Raw genomic sequence first — 27,943 nt, forward strand, 5'->3', positions numbered from 1 at the left:
TACTTTGGATCAGCCTGCGAAATCCCGCTTCCTGTAGTAATGGCATACTGGGGTGGTAGGCCAGAGGCAATAGAGGCGCATAGAGCATGCTTGTTCCCATCGTATTGGCAAGTCGGGACCACGCAGTAACTGTGCTCATCACTGTCGTGGGTGTCTTATCCCTGCCTGGAATCAAGGCGTAAAATGCACCCTCTATAGGGATCGGATGGGCGAGCCAGTGCTCCGCCGCTAGTTGAGGCATATACCTGGGCTGATGCACCCAAAAATATGCATAGTGAGCCTGGGCCGCTTGGTAATATAAGTCGAAGTCTGGTATGCCAAACCCGCCTTTATTATAGGGTCTAGTCAATGTGTCCCACCGTAGCCGAGGCGTCTTCCCACCCCAGACAAGTCTAATGAGTTCCGTCCTAAGTTGCTGAAAGAAAAACCTGCCAGGGTAGAAAGGGATATTCAGGAATAGGTATAACAGTTGGGGGAGGATCACCATCTTTATTAAGGACACCCTACCAGCCATAGAGAGTGGCAGCGTGATCCATCTTGTTATATTATCGGTAATGCGATTCATCGTGGTGCCATAGTTGGCCCTAAGTAATTCATCCCTGTCCCTCTCTATGTTGATACCTAAATATTTAAAATCCCCCTCGCACCAAGTGATGGGGTAATCCAGCGCGAACCTCGCAGTGGATGCCGTGAGTGGAAATATGCACGATTTACCCCAATTGATTTGAACTCCGGAGAGCCTACCAAAGCGTATAAACTCTCTAAGAATTGGGTTCAAATTCTCGCTCGGGTCACGCACATACAAAGTGATGTCATCTGCATACAATGATATTAGTACTTGCCTCTGAAAGCAGCGCAGTGCACTGTCTCTGTGATGTTGTCGCAATTTTGCAGCCAAGGGTTCTGTTGCTATAGCAAATAAAAGTGGCGATAGTGGGCACCCCTGTCTAGTTCCTCTGGAAAGTGAAAATTCCGAAGAAAGTTTGCCATTAATTAACACTCGAGCCACAGGTCTTTCATACAGGAGCTGTATCCACGATATGAATATCGCGGGAAAGCCCATCCGCTCCAGGACCCGGAACACATAGTCCCATTCCAAGGAGTCAAAGGCTTTAGTGGCGTCAAGGAAGACGGCAGCCATTGGTTGATCATCGTGTACCGAGTTGAGGATAGAAAAAAAAGTACGCAAATTGTGTGAAGTTGCCCTGCCCGGAACGAAACCTGACTTGTCGGGCAATATCAGTGTAGGAAGCAAGAGGCTGAAGCGAGTGGCAATCAATTTGGCAAGTATTTTAACATCACAGTTTAGCAGGGAGAGAGGCCGGTAAGAATCACATTTATTAGCTGGTTTCCCTGGCTTAAGTAGCGAAGTAATCAGTGCTACCCGCATAGAGGGTGGCAGGTGTCCCACTTCAAGGGCGTCTTCGTAGACTTCCCGCATGACCGGGGCCATAAACTCTATGTATGTCTTATAAAATTCTATCGGGATCCCGTCGAGCCCTGTGGCTTTCCCAGACTGCATGCTCATGATTGCATCACGCACCTCGTCCAGCTCGAAAGGGGCACTCAGAAACGCTCTCTGCGCATCACTAAGCCAACCAAGTGTAACATCGGCCAGATAATCCTGTAAGTGGAGGTCTCCTGCCCTGGTGAAAGTGTATAACAAGCTGTAGTGTTGCACAAATGAATTGAGGATATGTGCAGTGTCTATCAACAATGTCCCCTCCGGACTTTCAAGTTCTAAAATGACATTAGACGACCTTGCCAGTTTAATTGTAGCGGCTAGAGCCTTTCCCGGTCTCTCGCCCTCGCCATAGCGGCGAGCAGTCCAGTATTTGCCCCGAAACTTCGTTTCCCTAGCGGCTTCGTCCGTGTATTCAGAGATTGTTTCACGTATTGCCGATAGGGTAGCATCATCCGGCCCGGTAGCCAAAGACGCTTCAAGGCGCGTGAGTTCCGCCTCTAATGTCGTCAATCTTGACATAATGCTCCTCAAAACACCGGACCCCTTAGCAATGCAATATCCTCTCAAAGTCACCTTGAATGCGTCCCAGATCGTTTCTACATCATTAACCGAATCTTTATTCCTCTGAAAAAAATCTTAACATTCAGTGCGTAGTTCCTCCCGAAAGGCCGTGTCTAGTAACATGGTAGCTTGCATACGCCAAGCAGTCGTAGGGGGGCCTAAATCTGTCGCGCGCAGGGTGATCTTCACAGGGGAGTGATCAGAATACGTTCTGGGGAGATGCTTTGAGTCAACGAGGGAGGTGTAAAGTTGCGGTGTCAGAAATATATAGTCAAGCTGTGCCCATGAACGTGCTTGTGCCGTGAAGTGTGTACCCTCCCGCATGTCAGCATGCAAGTGCCTCCAGGTATCTATCAGATTGTGATCTGTGAGCGCCAAACGCAGTGCTGCCCCTGCCTTCGTGTAATGGTGAGGGGAAGGGTGTGATCGATCTAGTAGCCGGTTTAGTGTAGTGTTGAAGTCTCCCCCCCAAATGATATGTTGCGGACCTGTTCCCACAATTGCCGCCCATAGGTCCGTGAAGAAATGGGGATCGTCAATGTTGGGGCCGTAGCAGCACACTAGCGTTACTGCAATATGTCCTAGTCTACCCCACATCATGCAGTATCACCCTTGGGGGTCTATTTTGGTTCCAACCAGAGCAAAGGGCGTACCCCTCTTTGCCAGGATCGCTGTGCCGCTAGCATATGTAGAGTAGGATGCAAATACCGTGTGAATTGCCCATCTCTTGGCGAATGTCTGGGAAGGCTGCACCTTAAAGTGGGTTTCTTGGAGAAAGGCTATGTGCACAGAATGGCGGTCCAAATATGACAATATCTGACGTCGCTTCCTATGGTCCCCTAAACCTCTCACATTCCACGTCAAAACATTCAAATCAGTGTCCCCCATAATCAATACATTGGTTTATCACAAGGCGTCCTATGCGGCACCGGCCCAGGAGCAAATACTCTGGTCTCTAACCCAACATACATGCTAATACAGCATCGTAGAGCAATGATCGTGTGTACAAAATGCTTTGCGAGAATACATTCCCACAGAGTTCTTTTACAAAATCCCATCGGATCTAGGTGTAGCAACTCTCTGACAGTCATAACAATGAACTGCTTACCACAGTCCGTAAACAAACAGTCCCCCCCTCCCCGCCCCTTGAACAACCCCAACATAGTAAAGGGAGAAGGCACAAGTACTATACCAAGTGATACTACAATAGGTCCTACCTCACTCAAAACAGGGGATATTTCAGTGTCATCAGAAGTAAACATGTCAAAGGAAACCTGCGAAGAGCGTACCCAAATGTCATAGGCTAACAGGTTACAGTCATCAAGTGAGGACCATTCATAGTCACGCATACTGGCCAGCAATACCATACAAACACTGTTGGAAACATAAGGCCTCAGGTCAATCATTACCCACCTTTCCCCACCCACCTCCCACTGAAGCAATCCCAACGTGCCAGAATTTCCATCCCACCCTCCACCCCAAACATTCAGCAACCACCCCAACAACTGCAGTGCAGTAAACATGTCCAAAGGGGTATACCCTGTAGGGGTCAACTAGGGAGACACGAAGCCACCCCCCACACCTTGCCCTTCGTCCTATGCAGCCTCCAGCGGGCACAATCAAGGGACGGGGGTGGTGCCTGTAATACTTTACCACCAACAGTACAGTCTGTGTCCATGGTCCACTCGATCAGCAGCAGCGAGCATGTCAAATTGAAGTAATCGTATTGGCCCTCCGGCCAGTGCCAGCGAGTCATAAATGCATTCCGCCAAGCAGATCTCATGCCTAGCCATCTCCATTCATCGAGTGTGCTTCGCCTTGTTCTTCGTCGTCGTTCCTTTTATGACCAGCTCGTGCATGTCGTAGAGTTTTCAAAAAATCCTGCACCTGCTGCGGATTGGTGAAGAAGTGCTGCTTTGCCTGGTGGGTCACTCTGAGCTTGGCCGGGTACAGCAGTGCGTAGTCGATTTGGAGTGCCCTTAGTTTCTTCTTGACTTCAAGGAATTTGCGTCGCTGTTCCTGCACGATGGGCGTGAAATCAGGGTAAATGGAAAAGCTGACACCATCGCACGATAGATTTTGGTTGGTGCGTGCCGCTTTCAGGGCAGTATCCCGGTCTCGATAGTTTAAAAGCCGCGCAATAATTGGTCTCGGTGGGGCTCCAGGTTGGGGCTGAGGGCCAAGTGATCTGTGCGCTCTTTCAACAATAAATTGTTTGGAGAATGCGTCGGGACCAACCGCTGCCAATAGTATCCTCTCCACATATTCCTCCATTCCCCCTGTGTTGGTGGATTCGGGCACTCCCACGACGCGGATGTTGTTGCGGCGGCTGCGCGCTTCCAACTCCTCATTTTTGGCAGCTATGATTCTGAGGACGTTGTCCATCCGTGATAGCTGTGCAGTGTGAGAGGCCGTGGTATCGTCATTGTCAGATATTCTCCGTTCCGTTGCCATGATGCGCTCCTCATGGACATCAATCTTATGTGCAATTGCGTCCATTCTTGACGAGATCCGATCCACCTTGTCTACTATTGTGGCAAAACCCTGTCTCATCTCTTGCATTAATTGCTGTATGTCCGCTGGTGGGGAGCTAGAGCCTGCTCCGGAGTTCACTGGGCTGTGGGCTCCCCCAGCGTCCGACCCATTGCGCAAACCTTTTTTGGAGGCGGCTGAGTCGAATGACAGCTTCGATTGCAGATTGTCAGGTTTTCCCATTGTGGAAGACGCAATATCGTGCGTTGGGCGATTGAGGTGCACAAATCAAGGGTGTATCTGAGAGAGATCAGAGGTAGGCGCACATGAGCCTAATGCAGAACTGTAGGTCGCACTTTCACTGGAGCGCCAATCTTATCAAACAATGCCCCCTGCTTCGTGTCGACGGGAGGGGAGGCCCAGCCCTCTGCAGGCATCAAAGTGAGATCAATGTCGCGTAGCCCTGAGGGGTGTCTAGCAAGGAGGCCTCTGATGCGTCAGCTCCAGGTGATAATGGAGGTCTAAATGTGGGGGGTATGTGCAAGCGGAGGAGTCAGTGGAGCTTCGCGTACAGGAAGCAGGTATCCCAGCCGGCAATCAGCTATATAAACACACAGCAACGCGGTAGCAGGGACGGGCCCGTGGGACACCAAGAACGGCGATATGGGGCAGTAGTCCGAGAGCGTGCGATCTCCCGACTCTCACAAGTCTAGCCTCGCCCTGGGACGCAATCCGACCATTAAATGCAGTGTTGTGAGGAGTCGCACCCTGGCCCGTTAGACAGGACTCCCGCCTGGCACAGTTCCCTTCCGCTGGTTGCAGCCTGTAAGGTCCAGTCCCAGAATCCCAACGCACAGTCACACCGCCTACAACATACGGCCTGCCGCCAGCGTACTTGCCAGATCACGAGTCACCTCCGTGCTGTGTTCAGTCACCGCTTCACCCGAGCAAGCCTTACGCAAGTGCTGGTAGTCTATTTCACAGTGGGCGCATGCAGTCGAAAATAGCGCAATCTCTGGCAGCGTAGGTCACCCCCACTCCGTCTCGGCCCAACAGCGATCAACTGGTGCAGGCGAACACAGGCCGCGCAATGGAGGCGTCCGCTACTCACAGGTCAGCTGGATCCACCAGGCAGAGTTCGCCCCCTTCGATGGCGGTGTCGGGGGGGGGGGAAGGGGGAAGCAGGCCTGCCACCCATTCAGCGAGCCCCCCAGCTCGGGACGATCCCCCGCAGGCCCGGTGTCTCACCGGTACACCGCTCAGCAATGCTCCGACCAGTCCAGGGGGGTCGCGTCTTCACTCCCACCCGATGCTCAGGAGCTGGACGTTGCTGGTATATTCCTCAGCGCCGGTGTCTCTGCTCAGTCGCACAGCGAATCTCAGGCGCGCTTGCGTCCCATCCACCGCGGCCTGGACGCCTCGTGGTCCGCCCCGGGCCAGCGTAGTTACAGGTCCCAGGCAGCGCGGACATGCAGGCTCCAGCACCTCTCTCGGTCCCACACTTCCACGGCCGTATCTCCGCGGCAGAATGTCCGATCGCTCCAAAAATCTCACCGAGTCTGCAGACCGGTACACCACGCAGTTGTGCAGAGTTTCAAGGATTTTGGTGTCGGTGGTAGAGGATTATGAACGGATCAATGAAACAGGCAGCAGGAGCCTCACTACAGTGCGGCCATTCTGCGTGTGCGCCCCCCTAGCCATATTTACCAAACCTTGCGCGGAGCTTAAATGAAGGAGCCTTTATCTTCGATTCACCTATACAGCGGAGTTGGTGGGCAGCAGCTTTCTTTTTCCTTGAGAACCATTTGCCAGTGCAGTCCCCGAAGGATAGATCATATGACAAGTTAGTGTGTGGGTTGGTTTTTTTGGGCTGTTTGTGGGCTTGCTGTGCACTGGGATTTACCATTGATTTCCCTGATAGATTACCGGCAGCAAGCTTAGATGCATGCAGTCTTCTATACATTGCAAAACACTATAAAGCATGCCTTGACAAGTTCAAAACTGCCCTAATTTGCAAATGTGGGCCACTTTTAATTGTCTGATTTGCTAAATCAGTGGGGCACTTTTAGTCTGGTGACAGGGTTTATTTTGTATCCCAGTCCTGCTCTGGTGTGGAGGATGTTTCCTCTCTGGTCTGGCAGGCAGACACAGGTGAGCTCTCCGACAGCACAGGACTGGACCGTCCGCAACTCTTTGGCCTACTACGCCAACATTCCATTTTTTTATTAGTTATATTGTACTGACACCCCAAGGTATGCTTTTCTTAATCTCTATATTTTCAGTCGCACTGGCCTCTAAAACTAATTTGGCGCCTATTACATAGTTTTGATCAACGATTGATGTCTTGTTAGGCTAAACAAGTGCCTCACAGCAACCCTGCGAACTTCCTCATAGTGTGTCTTCGTTGAAATGGAAAGCTTGGCAAAAATTGTTTTACAGTATGGTCATATTTAAAAAAGGTTGTTTAGTTAGTGAGCTTTCATTTAAGTTTTCCATTAGTTTCAATAAATCTTTAGGCCTTCTCATTGTTGAAAATGTTGTAATTTCTGATATTTAGCCCTTTCAGTGCACTTCGTTGCATGCCTTTAATGGCAAGAATGTGTCACTCTAAAGAGTCACACATTTGGCAGCTGAATGTCACTCACACGTACATAAGCAATCTAAAAATTTGGCAGCTGTGGGCATGAAAGGGGCGTATCCCCCTAAATGTGAGTCGTAGTGGTCTGTATCAATAGTGTTCAACCGCAATTGTAGTAGCAAACCATTGGTCAGTTACTGACACCTCAAAAAAGTGGTTTCTGTTCTCCAAAGTGGAAGGAGTCCCTGGGCGCGCCCTCCCCCTGTGTGAATCGTTTCCGACGACTATGGGGAGTAGCAATCGGTGGGGCAGGGGCTAATGCCCTCTCCTCTTGATAAATTTCCAAACTGAAAACATATTCTGCGTTTTTTAAAGCAGCACCTGTTCCTTTAACCCCTTAGCTGTGGGGTGTTTCCCCCCCGCTGTGCGGGGGGGGGGGGGCGGCGCCGCTGTGCTGGTGACAAGCTCGGCTCGTCATGAGGCACAGCGGAGCTGCCCTCATGATGAGCTGAGCTCGTCACAGTCACACCCGTTTTCGAACGTTCAGCACAGCGGAGAAATTATCCCCACGTGCGAACGTTCCAACGGCTGTGACGAGTTCAGCTCGTCATGAGGGCAGCTCAACCGTCCCTCATGACGAGCTGAGCTCGTCACTAGCACACAAGGGGTTAAGGAGCATGGGCTCCCTAAACAGAAAATGTTTCCTGTTTGGAATGCAAGCACAGGAATAGTTTGCTGCTGTTCCTTGCAGGCCTGGATCCCTGTGGTCGTAGCTAAACACAGGGGTTCGAAATAGCGAACTGCCTAATTAAAATTCATTCGACAGGTCCTTGTGAACTGTCTTGGTTCCTCAGCGCCATCGTTATTTATGCGGGAAAGTCTCTGAGCTAGTCAGCTGAGAAGAAATCTCCATAGCAATGTGTGTCAGCCGAACATTCACCATTCCCATCGTAACATAAAGCAGTTGTCAGTATAAAGCACAGCATCTTACTGTCCATGTTCGCTAAATCGCATGCCTTGTAAATGTTAAATGCTGAGCAGGGAAAGTCTGTTTTGTGTAATTGTTTTGAAAGTGTGCCTGGCATGTTGAAATGCAGCTTCACCATAACAGAGGGGGATGAAATGTGCTACTTTAAGATTCTGTCGGCTGCCTTTCTCAGGCAGCTGCTTTGTGCCCTTTCTGTGAGACTGTGCGCTGCACGTGCTCCAGATAATTGCTGCCTGATACAGCAGGAAGAGGTGACTGTTGTCTGATGTCTATCTCCAGGCCTTTGAGATCACGTTGCCTGCTGGAGGAGGCAAGGGCTCGAACAAGAGAATCACCTACACGAACCCCTACCCGTCCAAGAAGGCCTACTCGCTGTACACCAACCGGCCGGACCTGCTGCAGTTCAAGGAGGACCGCTTCGAGGTAACTGAGAGAAAAGTACCTGTAACTGAGAAGTTGTGTTCTTTTGCAGTATCTTGGAACACCAAAGGACTTCTTGGGTCTGTTTTGCAAATTTGTGGCAAAATGTATGCTTGAGCTAAAAACAAGTCTTCAATTGCCTATGAAATATCAAATAATTATGATGCATACCTATGCAGAGCATAGGTATGCAACATATTTGGCATGGGCAAAGTGTGCTCTGGCCCAGGACCTCAGCCTTTCAGGGGGGGGCCCCATATAGAGCCAGCAGCTGTTCTTCACAGAGTCTTGCCCGGGAGACCTTTAGTAATTCTTAAACCAATTGTTTTAAATACCGTTTTCCTTTAATTTATTTTTAATGCGAGTGATGTGAGTCTATTAAGACCTACTGCAGAGAAATTTTCTGTTTGGTTCATGCAACATCCATAATCAAGTTTATTTCAAATCGAAACAGAACCTCACATATTAGAAATGGGAGGGTGTCACAGAGATTACTTGCAGTGATGTTAGTGAGCTGCTGCTGTGTTACAATATTGAAAACACGTCACTATCCCTGAATATTAGATGTACAATATTTACAGTTTGGGTGAGGGTGTCTGTGCACTGTCAGTGACCTGGCCAAAGAGGGCATGGAAGAGTTGAAATTGGATCATAAATTCAAAGCTTTTCTGAACAGGGACCCCCTAAATATGTTTGGTATAGGGCCCCAAAAATCCTTGAAGGCTCTGTGCGTATGACCTGTTGAAGATGGTTCCACACTGTTCTCGATTGTGTAGAACAGGCACCACCGTCTAAACATTTTTATTAGAAAATGCAATTTGCATTAGATCTCTTGGGTGCACAAGCATCAATATAGGTAAATGCTATTCCTTAATTAAAGCATCAATATAGGTAATTGCTATTCCTTAATTGCAATTATTATGGAAACGCAATTAAGGAATCACAATTGCCTATGCATGTAGGAATCGCAAAAAAAATTGTGATTCCTACACATTCCTTAATTGCGACTCGCAAATTTGCGACTCGCAATTAAAGAATGGCTTCCCACTCATTCCTATGGGCCTAGAGGGCCATAGGAATGAATGGGATATGCATGCGCAATTTGCGAGTACCCAATAGGTACTCGCAAATTGCGTATGCAATTTCATGTTGCACTCCTGAAATTTCCATTTTAGCACATGTTGCGCACACACATGCCCCAAGGGCGTGTGTGTGTGTAACATGAAACTTTGAAAAATGCACTTTAGTGTATTTTTCAAAGTTTTTGCAAATTACCATCAACATCAAAGAGACGGTAATTTGCGATGGCTGTTTGCTAAATCGCTATTTTTTTTGTTGATGCATTGCATTTAAAGAATTGCAATTTGTGATTCCTTAAATGCAATCGCAATTTCAGTAATCACATATTTTGCGATTCCTTAAATTGCAGTTTTTGCATTTGGGATTATGTGTCCCAAATGCAAAAATACTGGTTGCAAAGGGGCAGATTCATAGAATCTGCCCCTTTGCGACCGGATTGTTGCTTGATGCATCTGGCCTTTTATGTCAAGAGCTAGGAACGATTAATAGTGTGGCTCTGAAACCATGAGGTGAAAAATAATTACCATCTAAGCTTAATTGGCTAATTAAACAGACACATACTTGTAAATTGTATTCGTTTTCTTACCTGAAACCAATGAAGAAGGCCTAAAAGTTGAGCTAAAACACAATTTAAAGAGTTACAGAGCACACAGGGCACTTCAGAAACACAAAAAGAAAGGATTGGGCCTATTATTTTTGGCTTAAAAGCTGGTAGAAGCATGTTTAATACATACTGAAGTTGGATTTTAACGCACAAATGTTATGTGGATTTTTCTCTGTTCCAGCCGTTCTGCAGTTCAGCTGTATGCTTAAGCAACTCTTTTTGACCAAAAGCATTACCCGTTGTATACATATTTTGAAATACTTTATAACTACTTAGCTTTGAATGTAGGTATTTATAAGGTATACATAGAGCCATATTTCCATAGACAACACAAAATACTATACGTTTGCAACATTTCTAAAATGGGTACCTATCAAAATGAGTACAAATTGTCCCTCCCAAATAGTTCCACTGTGTGAATGTCACCGACCTTTCGCTGACATACAAATCAACCACTGGCAATGTCAATACGGCTGTCTTATGAATGCACTGTCAAGCCAGACCTAAAAATCCATGTACAATAATGACTGCCCTCCTCTCAACTGTGCTGCTGCCACAGAAAAAAAGCTGTAAGTTAACTAGTTATCTAAGACACTATAATAGCATAACAATTGCATGTGTATGCCCCTGAAAGTTCAAGCTCAGGCAGCTGGATAAATAAACAAAATTATCACTGCTGTGTGACGCGCAAGCACTATTTTCTGTGGAAGCACGCAACTTCTGCGAAATCAAAACATGTACTCCTGGATCCCCACAATGTGGGCGGAGCCAAATCCCTTCTCCTAGTGATTCTCAATTAAGTGTCTGGGGACACCAGCGCTGTCAAGCCAGGCCATTAAAATCACTGCCATGCATGTTTTACCCTCCAACACCACCCTGAGCTCATTCCATCCCCTCTTATCCCGAAACTGTATCCCCGCAAATTAATGGCACTTAATTGGTTTCCGGTGCTCAGCAATTGCCAACAACACACATATGACAGTCTGCCAGATTGTGGCGCTGCTGTTCTAATTTAGAGATGAGCAGAACAACGGTTGTTTATGAATACAAAATACATAAAAAAAATCCTAATACCTACCTCTCCAGCCATTCCTTTAGTTTTTGGGACTTGAATAATCTGAACTGTCTCACTTACAGGCGAAAGAGTTGTTTTGGTACCGTCATTGACAGCGATGACGGGCAATAAATGGGTGGTGCAAGCGGCAGCGACCTCCCGGCCAGAGCCCTGGCATTTATTATTTTACAAATTAAGCACTGCCGGAACTGCGCTGACTGTAACTTGGTGTGAGCTCCTTGTCAGCGCGGCCTTCATTCCCTGTCAGTGTGGGGTCCGCAGGGAAGCACATTGACATCAAAGACAGCGGTCACAGACACACCCCCGTATTCCTCGTCAGATAGAGAGCTCGGGCTCCGGCCCGAACCTTTCACTGCTCTGACGCCAGAGCAGTCAATAACTGGGTTCGATCCCAGTGATTTCAATAAAGGCACGGAAGCAGTTCTGAACAATAATTCCAGTCTACCAAATCACTTACACTGACCAATTCCACTTGAAAGTAGAACGGCTTAAAAAACATTCATTTCAGCAGGCGGTTAAGTCAATATACTGCGGCTTCACAGTATGTGCACTTTAATGCGGAGCTCGGATTGACTGTCACAAACGTTCTGCGTTTTGAAAGTGATTAACCGGGGTTCATTTGATGGAAACGAGCGTGCAAACCACCGATCTGTGATCCACGCATTGCATTTCCTCCGTCCCTGGAAATAGTCTGGGGATGTGTTTTTTTCCCCACTTAGACTACACCAGAACAAGTATGAAACAATGATTTTTTTTATGTAGTTATTATGCCCTTGCTCAGCAGTGTTTGTTTTAATGTTTTCCCAGATTGGCGGAGGGGAGACGTACACAATAGGTTTGCGGTTTGCACCAAGTCAGAGCACCGGAATGGAGGAAATTCTTATTTACATCAATGACGAGGAGGACAAAAACGAAGAAACATTCTGCGTGAAGGTCGTCTATACATAAAAAGCGAGACAACAGCACTCTGGCTGTCGAACAGTTGCCAGTACAGCCAAAACTCTGCTTACTTTACCATTCATTGAGTGCTATACTATATTTCCTTCACATTTCACTATGTTATTGATTTTTTTTTTTACGAAACACCTTGTAGACTCGAATGTTTTGGATCCTTCTTTATCCATTCTGAAGTGAAAAGAAATACTTTTTTTTTTTTAATTGTAAATTGCCCTTTTGGCGTGTTGCATCTTTATTATTTTGTGAAAGATTGTGGCCTCCTTCTGTTTTCATTTATTCATTTGTGCAATTTGACCTCAAATTGTTTTTTTAAACAAATTTTATGTTTGTATTAATAATGTAAATGATCGCATATGTATATTTATATTTTTATAAAGTTTGTATAGATATTTTAAAGTAGTCTGTTCTCTTTTACTAATTGTTTGGAAGTGTGAGTTTTATACGTTTTTATTCATTTCATCATTGTTTAATTACACTTTGGTCAGAACCTTTAGGCAGGAAATGATGCTTTAAACAAATTAATTAAAAGAGAGTGGACTGAGGAAACTGTTAGTAAATGTTGCACTTCAGGGATTTTTACTGGAAACAAAACCTTGTTTTGCAGCCCTTTTTATGCTCGCATTTGCTTACCTGCGCCCAACGAGAAGAACTGGAAAAATAAAAAAAACATCATATTCCGACAATTTCAGACTCTCAAATGGTTTACATAGGATTAGTTCTTGTATTTAGTGGCATGGTGGGTGTTGTAAAGACGAATAGTAGGAACTCCAGACGTAGTCATGAGGTAAGTTTCATGTAGAGGTTTATTCAAGCTGAGATGGAAGATGGTATATTCAAGCCTAATTCAAGGCCCCACCAGGAGCAGGTTCTTTGCTGCTCAGCCCTCAGTCTCCAACTGTCTTTTCTCTCACAACCAGGCACACCAACATTCTGCTCTCACATCAACATTCTAACATTCCAGTACACATTCATACAGGCTGAGCAGCAAGAAAAGGAGATCAAAGTACAACAGTGGGCAACAAAATAAAGGACCGGAAGGCTGCCAGAGTATTTACCAGTAGCTGAGAGTAATTCAAACATTCCATCCATCTTATTTTTATTTACCATAATCAAATTCTGGTTATGGCACTATGAAGTCGTTGTGCAGGCACCATTTGGTATTTCTCCGTCACACAAGAGTCCATCCTTTTTCCTGCATTTTATATTTAATACAGTCTATTCAAATATTCTACTGATGTCCTGGAGGCTGGTTTTGAATGTCATGTCAAGGTTGAGTTTGGCATTTACCTCAGTGACCTCTGCAGATCTTCCTTAATTGTCTGAGCTGGTATGGTATTATTCATTCACTGTACTTATCCAGAGGACAAGCTTAGATCACTGCTTTGGTAGACTCCAAATGTATTAGTTGGGATTGTGGCTGGTTGGTTAAGGAAAGGGCACCTAGCACAACTAGCAGTGAGTGGTCGTCTTTGCTTCCTTAAATATGAGATCTATTCCATCCATTCCTTCCTTATCAACTTACAGGCCATTGACGGAGAGAAGTTTGTTCAAGGGCCCACAAATGGTTTGCCTGAGGAACAGTGTCTCAAAAGCCCTAGAACAGTTGCCCCATGAGCCACAACGACCACAACCATGGAAGTAATGCTTCTTCACAGGCAAACTGTACCACCTGGAGTGAAGAATAGTGCACTCAAACATTGATCCAGTTCTCGATCATAACCGAATTTCACAGTCTTTCAAACTAATTCCTATGGCTTTATAGGTGCATACTTTCAAGAAGAAGGCTAATTTCATCCTGTACTACAGAAGGTGGACCATCACATCCAATTGTCACTGCTGTTTTTGTTGGGAATCAGCAATACAAAAGTTTCTTTCTTGAGTAGAAGACAAACCACAGAATGCCACCAAGATCCTTAAACAAGCATTTGCAATGCAATAGGTCTCGCATTAGGAAAGTTTTAGCTATTGGTATTGTAAATGACACATTTTTTATTTATGTTTTGTTTTTAAAAATAACAAAATTAATAGCTTTGTCATTTACAATGCCAATAGTTATGACTTTCGCAACACCTATAGCATTTGTAATGCAATATGTGTTGTATTTACGTTACTTACATGTATTGATATTTTTTTTTGATAAACAAATTTTATTTTGTTCTGAAAACGTAAAGGACATTTCACAGCTCTCAGGTCATACATGTTATGCAAGGGACCAATGAAGGCCAATTCCAGCCCATTTTCCGTGCTAAACCCCCACCCAACTACCACCTCCTTCCCCAGGCGTCCCGCAACAAATTAAGGTACGTATCCCAGCCATTTCCCCCCAAACCCTGCGATACTTCTTTGGGCAACCCCGTGCAAGATACAGACTCTTCTCTTGGGCAGCGCACCAGTCAACCCCAGCCCCCCACTTGGCACAGGTCGGCGGCTCGGGCCACTTCCAGGCTACAGCAATGTCCCTTTTCGCCACCATCATTGTGGTAGAAAGAAATAACTTTTCGGAGCGAGTTCCATCCAAACCCTCCATGATCCCTAGAAGGGCAACTTTGGGGTCGTGTGGCTCCTCCCACCCCAGCACCTCTGTCAATTCAGTCTCAATACCCCCCCAGTAAAGCTCCAGGCCCGGACAAGTCCAGACCACGTGAAAGAAGTCAGCCTGGTCGGTGTTACAGCGGGGGCAGGTGGCGTTGGGGAAAATGCCTGCGCGGTGTAGCCGGGCCGGTGTGAGATAGGCGGTGTGTAAGTAATAGATCTGAATTAGGCGCAGCCTAGCAGAGGCAGTGACCGTCCGGGGCGCCATGAGGGCATCCCTCCACTCCACCTCGTCCAGGGGACCCACCCAATTCTCCCAGCGCACCCTGAGTCCCTCAAGAGACACCGGGGAGTTGTTGACGAGGGAGCGGTAGATGCGGGAAATGCCGCCCTTCCCTTGGTTTCCCATCAGGCAGTGAGCCTCTGGGGGGCTGTGGTCTGGCAATCTAACATCTAGCGGAGTGTGGGCACGGAGCGAATGGCCCAGCTGAAGGTATCTATAGAATTGGGAAGTGTGAAGGGTGAATCGCGCCTGTAGCTCCTGGAAGGAGCACATTCGGCCCCCCCTCCAGACGTCCCCCAGCTGCGAAATCCCAAGGTGGTCCCACGTTCTGAAGCTTTCCAGCCCCGCCACCTCCCGCAACCAGGTGCCGTGCCATAAGGGTGTGGCTTGCGTGAGTGTACACGTGTAGTGTGTGTGCCGCAGCGCGGCCCACCAGGCAAGAAACACGGCACGGGTAACGCCGGGACTTGACGCGGGCATAGGGCTGCCATAGAGCCGATCCTGGACGGTGTCGAAGTCCATTACCCCAAGCTCCATGCGGTATGCCCGGTCGGACCAGCCGCCCCCGAACCAGTCATGGACCACCAAAAGCTGCGCGGCCAGGTAGTAGAGGTAAAGAGTGGTCATTCCCAGCCCCCTGCCGTAAGAAGGCAGGCGACAGGTTGACAACGCCAGCCGTGACCTCCCACCTCCCCACAGAAAGCGCGTCGCCACCCAGTCAAGTTCGCGGAACCAGGACCGTGGAAAGGAAAGAGGGGTGTTTTGTAGTATGTAGAGGAACCGGGGAAGGATCATCATTTTATAAAGGACCACCTGCCCCAGCGGATTGAGGGGGAGCGACTGCCACTTAGTGAGATCGGCCCTGGACTTGGCGACAACGGGGGCTACGTTGAGGGCCCAGCTAAGTTCGGGAAGGAGGGTGATCCAGATGCCCAGGTACTTAAAGGACAGCCGGCGAAGAGGAATCGTGGACGGCCACTCGACGCATTCCCGGGACGAGTGCAGGGGCACGAGACTGATTTCTTGGGATTAAGATAAAGCCCCGAGGCTTCCCCGAAGAGACCCAGGAGCCGCAGCGCCTCGGACCCGACTGGGCCGGATCTGACAAGTAGAGCAGGACATCATCCGCGTAAAGGGCAATTTTATCAGCCTCCATCCCCGGCCATTCCCAACTGCGGTAAATGGGGTCAGCCCGAAATAGGGCCCCCAGGGGTTCCATCGCGAGGGCGAAAAGGAGGGGGGACAAAGGGCAGCCCTGTCGTGTCCCACGCGCGATGGGGAACGCCGCGGAAAGAGCTCCATTCGTCAGGACCTGGGCTTGCGGGCACGCATATAGCACCCACACCATGCCTCGGACATCGCCCAGGTACTGCCAGCCCACAGAATCTAAAGCTTTTTCGAAGTCTATGAGAAGCAGGGCCAGGTATGGAGGCAGTCGATCGCGATGGGCCAAGGCGACGTTAAGCCGCCGTATGCAGTGCCGGGTGCCTCGCTCCGGCATAAACCCGCATTGGTACGGGTGGACCAGGTCCCGCAGAAGGGGGCGGAGACGTCGGGCCAGCACCGTCGCAAAAAGCTTAATCTCCGTGTTTATGAGGGAGATTGGTCGGTACTCGGAGCGGAGCAGGGATGGCGGGTGCGATTTGGGTATCACCACGATTGTGGCCGTGTCCGCCTCGGAGGGGAAAGAACCGCATTCTACCACCTCTGTATAGAGGTCCCGGAGCCGCGGGACCAAGGTCTCACAGGAGAGGGCGAAGTATTCCTGCGGGAACCCTTCCGGACCCGGAGTCTTGCCAGCCGAAGTATGTCCTATCGCTTCCTCAATCTCCACACAGGAGATTGGGGGTTCCAGGGATTCCTGGTCAGTCAACCTCTCCTGAGGGAGCGAAATTCTGCCCGACGCCAACAGCCCGTCGAGGGACAGGGATGGGGGCCGCGCCTGGTAGAGCTGGGAATAGTACTCGGCGAAAGCCTTAGCCACCGCGGCCGACGAGGTACATGTATTGATATTACAAATAACAATGCCTTTTCATTTTTTAAAATAATTAATACTTAAATATAAGTTATTGTAGTTTATAATGGCAATAGCTTAAACTTTTGTAAATAACTTGTGAAGATAGTACATTTATTTTCAGAGCAGTACCAAGAAAGGGAACCTTGACCATCCTGCAAGGCTTGCAATATCAAATGTCATGGGTAAAGTTTGTCAATATCGCCACATTTCTGACGTCCATGGGAGTGTTCCTAGAATATTCCCAATGGTTGACTTCACTCCTTCCCCTGGGGATCACCATCCAGCCTCCCCTTTCTAATACAGATTATGGCAGTAAAATCTTGGCATCTCATGTCATTTCTGCAGCTGCAAGCTCATCGGCAATCACGAATGAGTGTAAATCCTGATTCTATGACCAGAGTTCTGTCATTTGTGCTCACATTTGACATGTTTTGTACAGCCAAGGGACTCCTAGATTTGCTACTCGTTTTCTACATCAGGCCCAATTGAAATACAGTGAACAGAGCCACACAAATCAATCAATCAATCAATCAATCGGCACACAGGAGGCTTGATGTCCCCTCTAAGGACTCTCAGTCTGACAACTACCATAAAAAAGCAATCGTTCTGATGTTTGCTGACAGCCTCTTGCCTTTGACAATGTTTGCTTGCTTTGGATTGGGTTCTCTAAAACATTTTTGTGGGTACTGCCAGGCCCTCTCCAATTTTAAATCCCCCAAAAATTGAGAAAAAAGTAAACTTATTTTTGGTCTAGTTAGAAGCACCACTCCAGTCTCACTGCTGCCGCTTTTCTTACAGGAGGCTCATATTGCAGCTCTACAAGATATGTGCTTATTATGACCATGTTTTTAAATCTTTTTATTAATAAATCGTTATATTTCATCTCAATTCTGTAGGCTCCTTCCGCAGTCTGTTTATACTGCCATGTTTTTAAATCTTTTTATTAATAAATCGTTATATTTCATTTCAATTCTGTAAGCTCCTTCTGCAGTCTGTTTATACTGAAAACTGTGGGGGTCCTTTTCACTTCGGCACCAGTGTGGATGAGATTTTGAATGGACGGCATGAAAGGTGATTGTTAGCAACATTGATCCAAGGGAATACTCTTCCTTACACTGTGTTGGCACCCTGTCTCTTGGACACTCGGGCCTCTCCTGTTAATTTGGAAAAGACATAAGGTACCACCATGCCTCGGATGTATGTAGAGAGAGGCCATGCCTAGCTCGGAACATGTAACACAAGGCCTTAAATTTCATACGTTCGTTGACCTTGAGCCAGTGAAGTTTATGGAGCAAGGGAGAGACAGTAGTATGTCTAGGCAGTTGAAAGAGAAGGTGGGTAGCTGCATTCTGGATGATATGTAAATAGCGGATCACTGATTTATCTGGGCCCAGGTATAGAACATTTCCATAGTCCAATCTGGACATTATCGAGGCCTGCAAAACCGTTCTTTGGGTATTCAAAGTAATCAGCAGGAGAATTTTCTTGAGCCATTTGAGAGTGAAAAAGCAAGAGGCTGTACGTTTGAAGACTTGCTGCTTAAGTGAAAGGTTCTTATCAATAATAAAGCCAAGATTCTTGACTTTATCAACTGGCATAGGTAAGAACACCAGGGAGGTCATCCAGTGTTTAACTCCCCAGAGTTGGGGATGGTTGCCCAGAATCATAACTTGAGTTTTGTCGCCATTAAGCTTTAAGGCATTTCTGTTCTTCCAGTGGGCTACGTTAGTCAGGACTTGCCTAAGTGGAAACGCATCTAGGCTCTGTGCATTCAAAAGTGGGAAAATGATCTGAGAGTCATCAGCATAGGAAAACTGAGCGAGACCAGACTCCTCAATCACGTCCATCAGAGGGCAGAGGTAAATGTTAAAAAGCAGGGGACTAAAAATGGAGCCCTGTGGAACCCCTGAGGGCAGCGAGAGGGTCTTGGATGTGTTATCGGTTGATGAGACCTGAAAATTACAATCTTTCAAGAACGAGGACATCCATCTTAGTGCCACGTCCACAATGCTTAGCACCTCCAATCTGTCCAGTAATATAGACTGTAGAACTGTATCAAAAGCCGCACTTAAATCCAAAAGGATATGGGCGACTGTCTCACCGGAATCCAGTTCTTGCCGAAGGAGCTCTGTGACACCCAGTAATTCGAATTCCGTACTATGGCCTGCCCTAAAGCCGGACTGAGACGGATGGAGCAGATTGCAGTAAGTAACAAAGGAGGAGAGTTGAGTGTTGATATGCTTTTCAAGAATCTTAGAAAAGGCTTGGAGGAGAGAAATAAGCCCAAAATTGCCCAAACAAAGGGGGTCAAGGGCTTCTAGAGCAGATGGTGTACTACAGCATGTTTCCAAATCTGGGGGACAGAGCCCATACTCCGAGAGGAGTTGAGAAAAGCAAGAATTATTGTAAGGGCAGCATCATCAAGCATTCTAAGTTTAGGGAAGAGGGTCAAGCAAAGGGCAAGACTTTTAATTTTTTTTAAACATATTTTATTGGCATTTATCAGCGTTACATCTTCGATTCATTCCATTTAATTTCCTAATCATAATCATTTCTAGTCAACAGTTCTGGGTATGGGCCCTATCTGTTCAGCTAGTTACTAGTCCATATCTCTTCTTGCCGTGTGACTTCTACCGTATCATGCTGTTCTAGTAGAGAGTGGCTGTCAACTAACATAAAAATCTAACAGTTTCCCCCTTCAACTGCCCCCCATGGCGCTCCCCCACCCCGCTGCTGTCGACTAACCGGCCACTATGTCTCTCGCTACACCTGTGGTCCCGCTTTCCATGGGTTCAGTCTTAGGCCAGACGCATGCCCCCCTTCAGATCTGTGGATGTTAGTGTGCTTATTTTCACTCATGGCGCCCCCTCCCTCCCCCCTCGCTTCTGGCTATTAGGGCTGGCCGGTTGAGACCCGGCCTGAGGTGTGCTGTGCGTCGACTCCTGGTCAACATTCTTTAGGTCGTCCACCAATGCCCCCCATGCCTGCGCTCTCTCCAGTCTACCTATGCCTCGTTGTGCATTCCTAAGCAGTATTCTATGTTCGCAGCCCGCCCATTTCTCCAGTTCCCGCTTCCAGTTGACCACCCTCGGACCCGCTGGTGCCTTCCATTTGCTTGTTATTTCTCGTTTTGCTAAAATATATGCTAGATCCTGAAACCTTGCCGTAACCTTGGTCTTAGCAGCACATGCCTAGGGATGCATGGGATCTCCTTCTCTGTGACGCGCGCGGTCTCCCTAACCACGCCTTGCCAGTACTCTTCTAGCTGTGGGCTGTTCCACATCATGTGAATGTAACTAGCTCCTATCTCCTGACAGCGAGGGCAACTCGCGTCCTTGCGATGGAAATAGCGATTAATTCTGTCAGGCATAATATATGCTCTATGTAGGGTGTAAAAAATAATTAACTGGAATCGTGCATTATGGGATACCCTGGTGGCCCGCAGGAGCGCATTTTCCCAATCCTTGTCTTCTATAGGAGTCCCAAGGTCCTCCTCCCATTTGTCCTTCAGTCCCTCCAACGGTCCCGTAGAGTCCCGCCGAATGGCTCGATAGATGCATGATACCACCTTAATGATGTCTCCCGCTAGGCTTATGTATTTGCATGTGGCGTACGTGCGTGGTTCGGTTGTCCCCGGTCCCCAGTGCCTGCGCATGACCCCAGTAACCGCCCCATATAGTAAAAAGTGTCCTTGCGGAATGTCCCAGTTTGCCCGGAAGTTTGCGAACGTAAGCAGTTCCCCGTCACCGTATAGGTCCCCAATTCCAGTGGCTCCCGCTTGTGCCCATTCCTCCAATCCTCTCCATTGGCCCTCATGTGGTAGTGCCTCTAATAACGCTACCGACATCTCTGGGGAGTAAGGACGCCTGGTCTTGGTCTTCTGAAGACACCTAGCCCAGCAATTCCTTATCACTTTGTGCTCTGAAGAGCCTATCTGTCTCTGCTTAATGGTGCCCATTAGTGTACTCATAACATCCGCCCTATTCGGAGGGAAGGGGGGCTTCCTCCTATCCAGATCTAGACTACTCGCCACCCATTGCCTAAAGCTTTGGAGTTGACCTGCCAGGTAATAATTCTCCATATCCGGCACCGCCAATCCTCCCTCCACCTGTGCACTTCTCATCGTAGCTAAGGCCACTCTGTGTCTGCTGGACCCCAGATAATAGTTGCAATAAGGGAATCGAGCGAGCGAAACCACACACTGGGGATCCACACCGGCAGGGTGGTGAAGAAATATAGCAATCGGGGCAGGGCTATCATTCTCAGTAGGGAAATTCTCCCCGCGACCAATATGGGCAGCGTTCCCCAGAAAGCCATAAAACCCTTTAGGGATCGCAGAGCCCCCCCTATATTTAATAATAATAATAATAATAATAATAGGGGCATTTATAGAGCGCTGAGTTACGCACACCGGCGTGTCCCCGCGCTGACAGTGGGAGGGGCAGATAAAACAGGGAAAAGCTACCAGGCAGACTATTATCTGGCAAAGAGGAAGGTTTTTAGTTTAGCACGAAACCTCGTTTCTGCTGGTTCCAAGCGAAGGTCTACTGGGAATTTGTTCCAGAACTTTGTCGCCAAATACCTAAAAGATCTACCTCCCATACGAGCTTTCTTCACCATGGGGATCCTCAGCAGTCCCCCACCCGCAGATCTGAGCGCTCGGGCAGGTTCGTAAGCTTCAATCAGTTTCTGCAGTGGTCGAGGTGCCCTGTCATTCAGAATTCGATGACAGGTGCAAAGAGCCTTGTACTCGACTCTGCTCTTCACAGGGAGCCAATGTAGCTTCTGCAGGGCCACCTTCGAGGGCGCCCTTTTGGGCAGCCTGAGGATCAGGCGTGCTGCCGCATTTTGCAGCACTTGAAGTCGCCCAACAGCTTTCCCCGGTGCCCCCAAGTACAGCAGGTTCGCATAGTCCAGCCTTGCGGTCACCAGAGCATGTACTAGGGTTTTACGAGCCTCCATCGCAGTAAGTCGAGAACTTTCCTCAGCCTCTTCAAGACCCCAAAACACACGCCTACCACACGGTTGATCTGGGGCCCAAAAGTGAGGCCCGCGTCGAACCAGACCCCTAGATTTTTTGCCTCCTGACAAGGGGTGGGAATTGATCCCAGACAGGGCGGCCACCATGCAGACGACCAAGCAGACTGGGCTCTCCCCACCACCAGCACCTCTGTCTTGCTACCGTTGAGTTTTAAACAATTCCTGGCCATCCAATCGGCAAGATCTTTCATGCACGATCGGAAGCCATCCGCAGCAAGACAGGGCGCCTGCGACAGGGATATGACCAGTTGCGTATCATCTGCATAAGATACAATTTGGAGACCATGATTCTCCACAATAGAGGCAACAGGCGCTACATACAAATTAAAAAGGGTCGGGCTCAGAGCCGAGCCCTGGGGCACTCCTTTGCCCAGTGATACCCCTTTAGAGTAGTAGTCGCCCTGCCTCACTCGGAAGCTTCTTCCCGTTAGGAATGCCTGGATCCACCTCAGCGCAGTGCCAGCGATGCCACCTCTGTTCAGACACTGCAGCAAGATGGAATGTGCTACAGTGTCGAACGCCGCGCTGAGGTCTAGCAGGATCAAGGCCATAGTTTGCCCTTCATCTACACCCTGTCTCAGATGTTCTGTGGCCATGAGAAGGGCGGACTCCGTAGAGTGGCGTGGTCTAAAGCCGAACTGCGTCGCATGGAGCAATCCCGCCTCATCCACATGTTCCATAATTTGGGTGTTAACCACCTTCTCTGCCACTTTGGACAGATAAGGCAGGAGTGAGATGGGCCTCAGATTTTCTAGCACCTCAAAGCTGATATGGGATTTCTTCCGGAGAGGGAGCACCACTGCCTGTTTCCACCCCTTAGGTAGCATGCCAGACTTAAAGGAGGTATCGAGGACATGCCTTATATATGGCTCCAGGACTTCCAAGCTGTCCCCCAGCCGTTTAGGGGACACCGGGTCCAAAGGGGAGCCAGATTTTATAGAGAGACACACCCTGACTAGCTCTTCTGGAGGGGGAGTACTAAAACTTTGGAGGGTCCCCGGAATCTCCGAGCCCTCCGATATTACCTCAGACTCAACCCCTGTGGGGAGAGGGTTTAAGAAAGTCGAATAAATTTTCTCGACCTTAGTCGAGAAGTATTCGGCGATGCGATCGCATCGTTCCGTCGAACAACTCTCTGGGTCTGCAGACGAGTCTATAGTAGTCAGAGACTTGTAAATGCAGAGGAGTTCTTTAGCCGAATTTTTTGCCCCTAAGATTCGCCCTGCATAGAAGGCCACCTTCGACTTTTTAATCAGCCTATGATGGAGCCTTCTTTTTTCCCTCCTGAACATCTGAGAGGTCATGGTATACTTTCACCCCCAGGTATCTAAAGCAACGCGGCTCCCACTGTAGGTCTCCCAAGCCCATGGCACTGAAAAGAGATGTGACTTCTGCCAGTTAACGCGCAATCCCGAGAGTGTTCTGAACTCATCCATCATATGCCGGGCCCCCCTAGGGCCGCACCAGTGTCTTTTAGGAATAACAGAAGATCATCTGCATATAATGCAATGTGGTGTGTCTGCTCAGCTAATCTGAAACCCTCATATGGCATCCCCGAGCATGCCACGCACGCAAGTGCCTCTATCGCGAGAGCGAATAATAGGGGGGAGAGGGGGCACCCCTGTCTCGTGCCCCTCTCCACCCGGTATTGCGTGGAAATGGTACGGACTGTGCGGACCCTCGCTACTGGATCTTTATATAGTATTGTAACCCACTGGCAAACCCCTGCCCCAGCCCCATATGTGTGAGCACCGCATACAGAAAGTCCCACTCTAGACTATCGGATGCTTTCTCAAAATCGATAGCAAAAATCGCCCCTTCCGGGGCTTCCTCCGTGCCCCCGTGTAACACTGTGAAGAGACGCCTGCTGTTAAGGGTTGTGTTTCTGCCAGGGATGAATCCTGCTTGGTCCTCGTGGACCAAGGAGGTCATATGTGGTAGCAGTCTGGTGGCTAATATCTTACTTAGGATTTTAAAATCAAAATTTAGCATCGACAGCGGTCGGTATGCTGTGCACTCTGTTGGGATCTTGTCGGGCTTGAGCAGGGGAATCATTACCGCCTGCGTTGTCTGCGGTAAACTCCCGCTCTCCCATGTTTCCGCGTATAGTTTCACCAATCTGGGCGCTAGCTCTGTAAGATATGTGGCATAGAATTGCTGGGGTTGGCCGTCGGTTCCAGGGGTTTTCCCTCGCGCCATAGCTTTGACCGCCCCTCTGATCTTCTGTTTTGTTTTGGCGGCGCCCAGTGCCTCTGCCTCCTCCACCTCTACGGTGCAAAGCTGTAGGGGTAATAAGTAGTCTGTAATCGTTTCCATTTCGCGGTTGCCAGTAATTTCATACAATTGGGCATAGTATTCACGAAAGCGGTTATTAATCTCTACTTGTCTATGCAAGGGTCGTCCTACCTGGTCATGAATTGTCAATATATTATTGCCCCGCTAGGATGGGTTGGCAAGCCATGCCAACAGTCGCCCTGCTTTATCTCGCTCCGCATGCGTCCTATCCATGTACTTCTGGTAGTCAAAGCAGTGTAGACGCTCTTCCTGCACCGCTACCTCTACCTTGGCCTCCAGTAGTTCCCGCCTCAATTCCGCATGTTCCGGCCTTCTACGCTCCAAGTCCTTGAGTGCCCCCTCTGCCCTCTCTATGTCCGCTGTGAGCGTACTACGAACCCCAGTAGAAGTTGCCATACACCGCCCTCTGATTACGGCCTTAAAGGCCTCCCATTCCGTGACTCTAGAGTCTGGGGAGGCCGCGTTGTCAGCGAAATATTGTATGATATGTTCCCTAGTCTCATGTTGGAATATCTGGTCCTCCAGGGCCTCCGGCTTGAGGCGTCACGTTGGGATGGGCTGCAATAGCGTTCCCCCCTTGAACCTAATCATGAGCGGGCTATGGTCCGAGACCGTTCTGGTCAGGTACTCCGCCCCCCCAAGCTGTGAAGCGGAGAGCCAGACTTAATGGTGTCTAATAAAGTATGCAATGATGCTAAATCCAACGGGAGCCAGGATTTAATTTCCAAAGATTCGTCAGGCTTGTCTTTGGGCTTGTAAGCAAGAGAATTTAAAGCTGAATAGTCAAGAGCTTAGGTGACTGCGGAAGAGGGACTCACTAGTGTGAGAGCATCTACTACTAGTTACTGGTGGATTAGCTCAACTTTACTTACGAAAAAGGTGGCTAGCCGTCACACTGTTGTTGAGAAAGGGAGGGCGGTGGTGTAAAAATGCTAGCTGCCGAGAGTTCATTCACCACTCTAAACAAGTATTTTGACAGTGTTGGGTGCTGGCGATCTTCACAGTATAATAGGATGCTCGTGCCATTTTGCAGGAGGCATGATATTTTTTCAAGACTTTCCTACACTGGTGGCAGCTATAACCCTGTAGCTACTTCAACAGTGCCTCTCATTCTGCCAGAGTTTCCCCCAGGACCACAAAAAAGCAGTAATAATGTTTCATCTGGTCCCAATACCCTTTCCAGCCAAAGACCGTACTCTAAATCCACTGATGTGGCTAAAGCACTGGACACCGTTGTGTACATCTAGCTATCTGCACAGCTGAGAGACATGGACCGTCAAGTAACTTTCGTTCTGAATTCTACCCATGTTGTGAAACTGAAACCATTCTGTTGCATGTCAAAGAAGAACTCTTTTCCTCCTGTATTGAAGGCCATTAATACAAGCTGATTATCTCATACTTTCTGCAGCAATTTACACAGTTGATCACCAAGTAGTTCTATCAACACTAATATTAATAAGTTAAGTAGTGGTCAATATAGCTATTTTTGCCTTTTCTGTATGCTATTTTACCTAACTTAAGCCAAATTTATGGAACTTAGTTGGTCTTATAGGAAGGATGAAAGTCAGGGATTTGAACTCATGCCCTGCAGATCACTCAGATTTCAGCAATGTGTTGTATACAAGTGACCACTTTTGTTTGGTTTTAATCCTTTCTTACAAACCGCTCCATGGAAATTAAATTGAACTCTACTCATCTGATACTACTGCCATGAACTCTGGGTCCCCTTATGGGATAGATGTATAGCTGAGCATTTTCAACTTTTATAGGTTATCCATGACCTTAACACCGACAATACCCACATCTTTCTCTGGTTGGAAGAGGGACCTGGGAAACCTCATCAGGACACTTAAATGTTTGTAAATGTACAGGCCTGGATACAGAAACAATGGCAGTGCCAGGACAGAGAGGAGACTGAGATTGACATCACAGATGCCATAGACCGAATTTCTCTCCCATTTTGTTGGTGTAAATCAGTGGGACCTCCTTCCACACCACCAGAAAGGACTCAAGATCATGTGGTGCTGTTCGATGCTGCCATCTTGGCTACACCCCTATTAAATCGAAGATTACATTCTTCCAGGAATATGAGTGCAAGATTGTCATGCTTGTGACCTCATCTCTGGAGTTCTGTAGTTCTTTGTACATGGTGCTGCTGAAAGATTCCCGAAGTCCAAAGTCACAATGCTTAAAGTACATCTGTCCTGATTTAAAGATTGTGCACTGGATTCTGATAAATGACAGCTAGATTTAAGACTCTGCTCTTAGTGCACAAGGCATTGTATAGTCACTCTTTTGGCAATCTTACTATAGTCTTCCAGCCCTAACAGCACACTAGTTAACTACCCTGATCTTACTCTGAGCTTTGCTCTATCACACTACCTTTCTATGAGTGTGGTTATAGATTGCGATGTCAGCTAAGAGTTTATTCAGGATTAGAATAGGCCTAAAGATTGAATCTGCTTGGACAAGAAGGTTTTCGTGTTCCATTTTGGGATGAAAGTTTGCTTGCCAGCATCCAGGATTGTATGAGCTTCCTGTAATTGTTGCTGTTGAAAAGCTTCAATTATTCCAGGGACTTGAAAGTTTAGTAAAGCGATAGTTCTTTAGAAATAATTGTGGACCGCTCGAAAGCTCTGTGTATGAAGCTTGTGGAGTGTTTTGTGCAGATGGTGTTATACACTGGCATGGCAAGTTTCTACATTCAAAGTTTATTCAGCTCAGCTGAATTTTTAAAAGAAATGTTTTACTCCTATTCATGCAGTACGAGGTAACATCATGAGTTCAGATGGATACAACTTTCCACAAATTTCTTATATGAATATATCCCTCTAGACGGGTCTTGCAACTTTTTCCCCAGCAGTAGCTCCCCAGTGATGCCAGGTGATGCCATGCAGCTTCAGCAGCAACTCGGCCTAATAGATGGCACAACAGGCGATGGGATGTTCTTTGAGCCGCGGGAGCAGCGATGCATCTGCATCGAGGCAGGATGCATCTTTTCCGACTGGCGAGGGATGACGATGTGTCGATTTTTGCAGAGACAGCCAGAAAACCCACACCCATGGGCCTAGGACTGGATTGGCACCACTTGGCAGAGCAGGCCTCACAGTTGGCAGAGTCCAGAGGCTGTAGCAGGGTTGGATGAAGTCTTTGACGTCCCTGAGACTTCAGAACAGTAGGAGAGCCAACACGCCCTTGGGGTCAGTTGGTTCTGGGGATGTAGAGATGCAGATCCAGTCCTTCTCACTACCAGGAAAGGAGGGCAGCAGGCAGTAGCAGAGCAGGAGTCCTTCTGCTTGGGAGAGTGTCCTCAGGTCCAGACGTGTACTGAGTTGGTGGTATCAGGGGTCCAGTATCTATGCCCAATTTTGCCTTTGAAGTAGGGGAGACTTCAATGAGACGCCTTTGAAGTGCACAAGGTCCCTGGCCTTCCTGCCCTGCCTCCAGACTCACTACAGGGAGGTTTGCAGCTCTTCGTGTGGGGACTGGCAGAGCACTACACATGTCCCAGTGTCAGCTCCTCCTTCCCGTCCTGCCCAGGATGGCCCATTAGCCTGGTGAATGCCCATCAGGATG

General features: G+C 48.1%; 1 protein-coding gene across 1 annotated transcript in view; it reads left to right on the top strand.

Moving 5' to 3' along the window:
• The window catches only part of NPHP4 (nephrocystin 4), a 941,192-nt gene extending 928,596 nt beyond the window's left edge, over positions 1 to 12,596 (top strand). The window contains exons 29-30 of the mRNA XM_078642627.1: positions 8,344 to 8,487; positions 12,051 to 12,596. Of these exons, the coding sequence (XP_078498753.1) occupies positions 8,344 to 8,487; positions 12,051 to 12,191 (285 nt within the window). The 3' untranslated portion in view covers positions 12,192 to 12,596. The remainder of the gene's footprint in view (positions 1 to 8,343; positions 8,488 to 12,050) is intronic.
• Positions 12,597 to 27,943: the final 15,347 nt, after the last annotated feature.

The sequence above is a fragment of the Lissotriton helveticus genome, chromosome 5_1 (assembly GCF_964261635.1).
Source record: "Lissotriton helveticus chromosome 5_1, aLisHel1.1, whole genome shotgun sequence".
NCBI classification, from domain to species: Eukaryota; Metazoa; Chordata; class Amphibia; order Caudata; family Salamandridae; genus Lissotriton; species Lissotriton helveticus.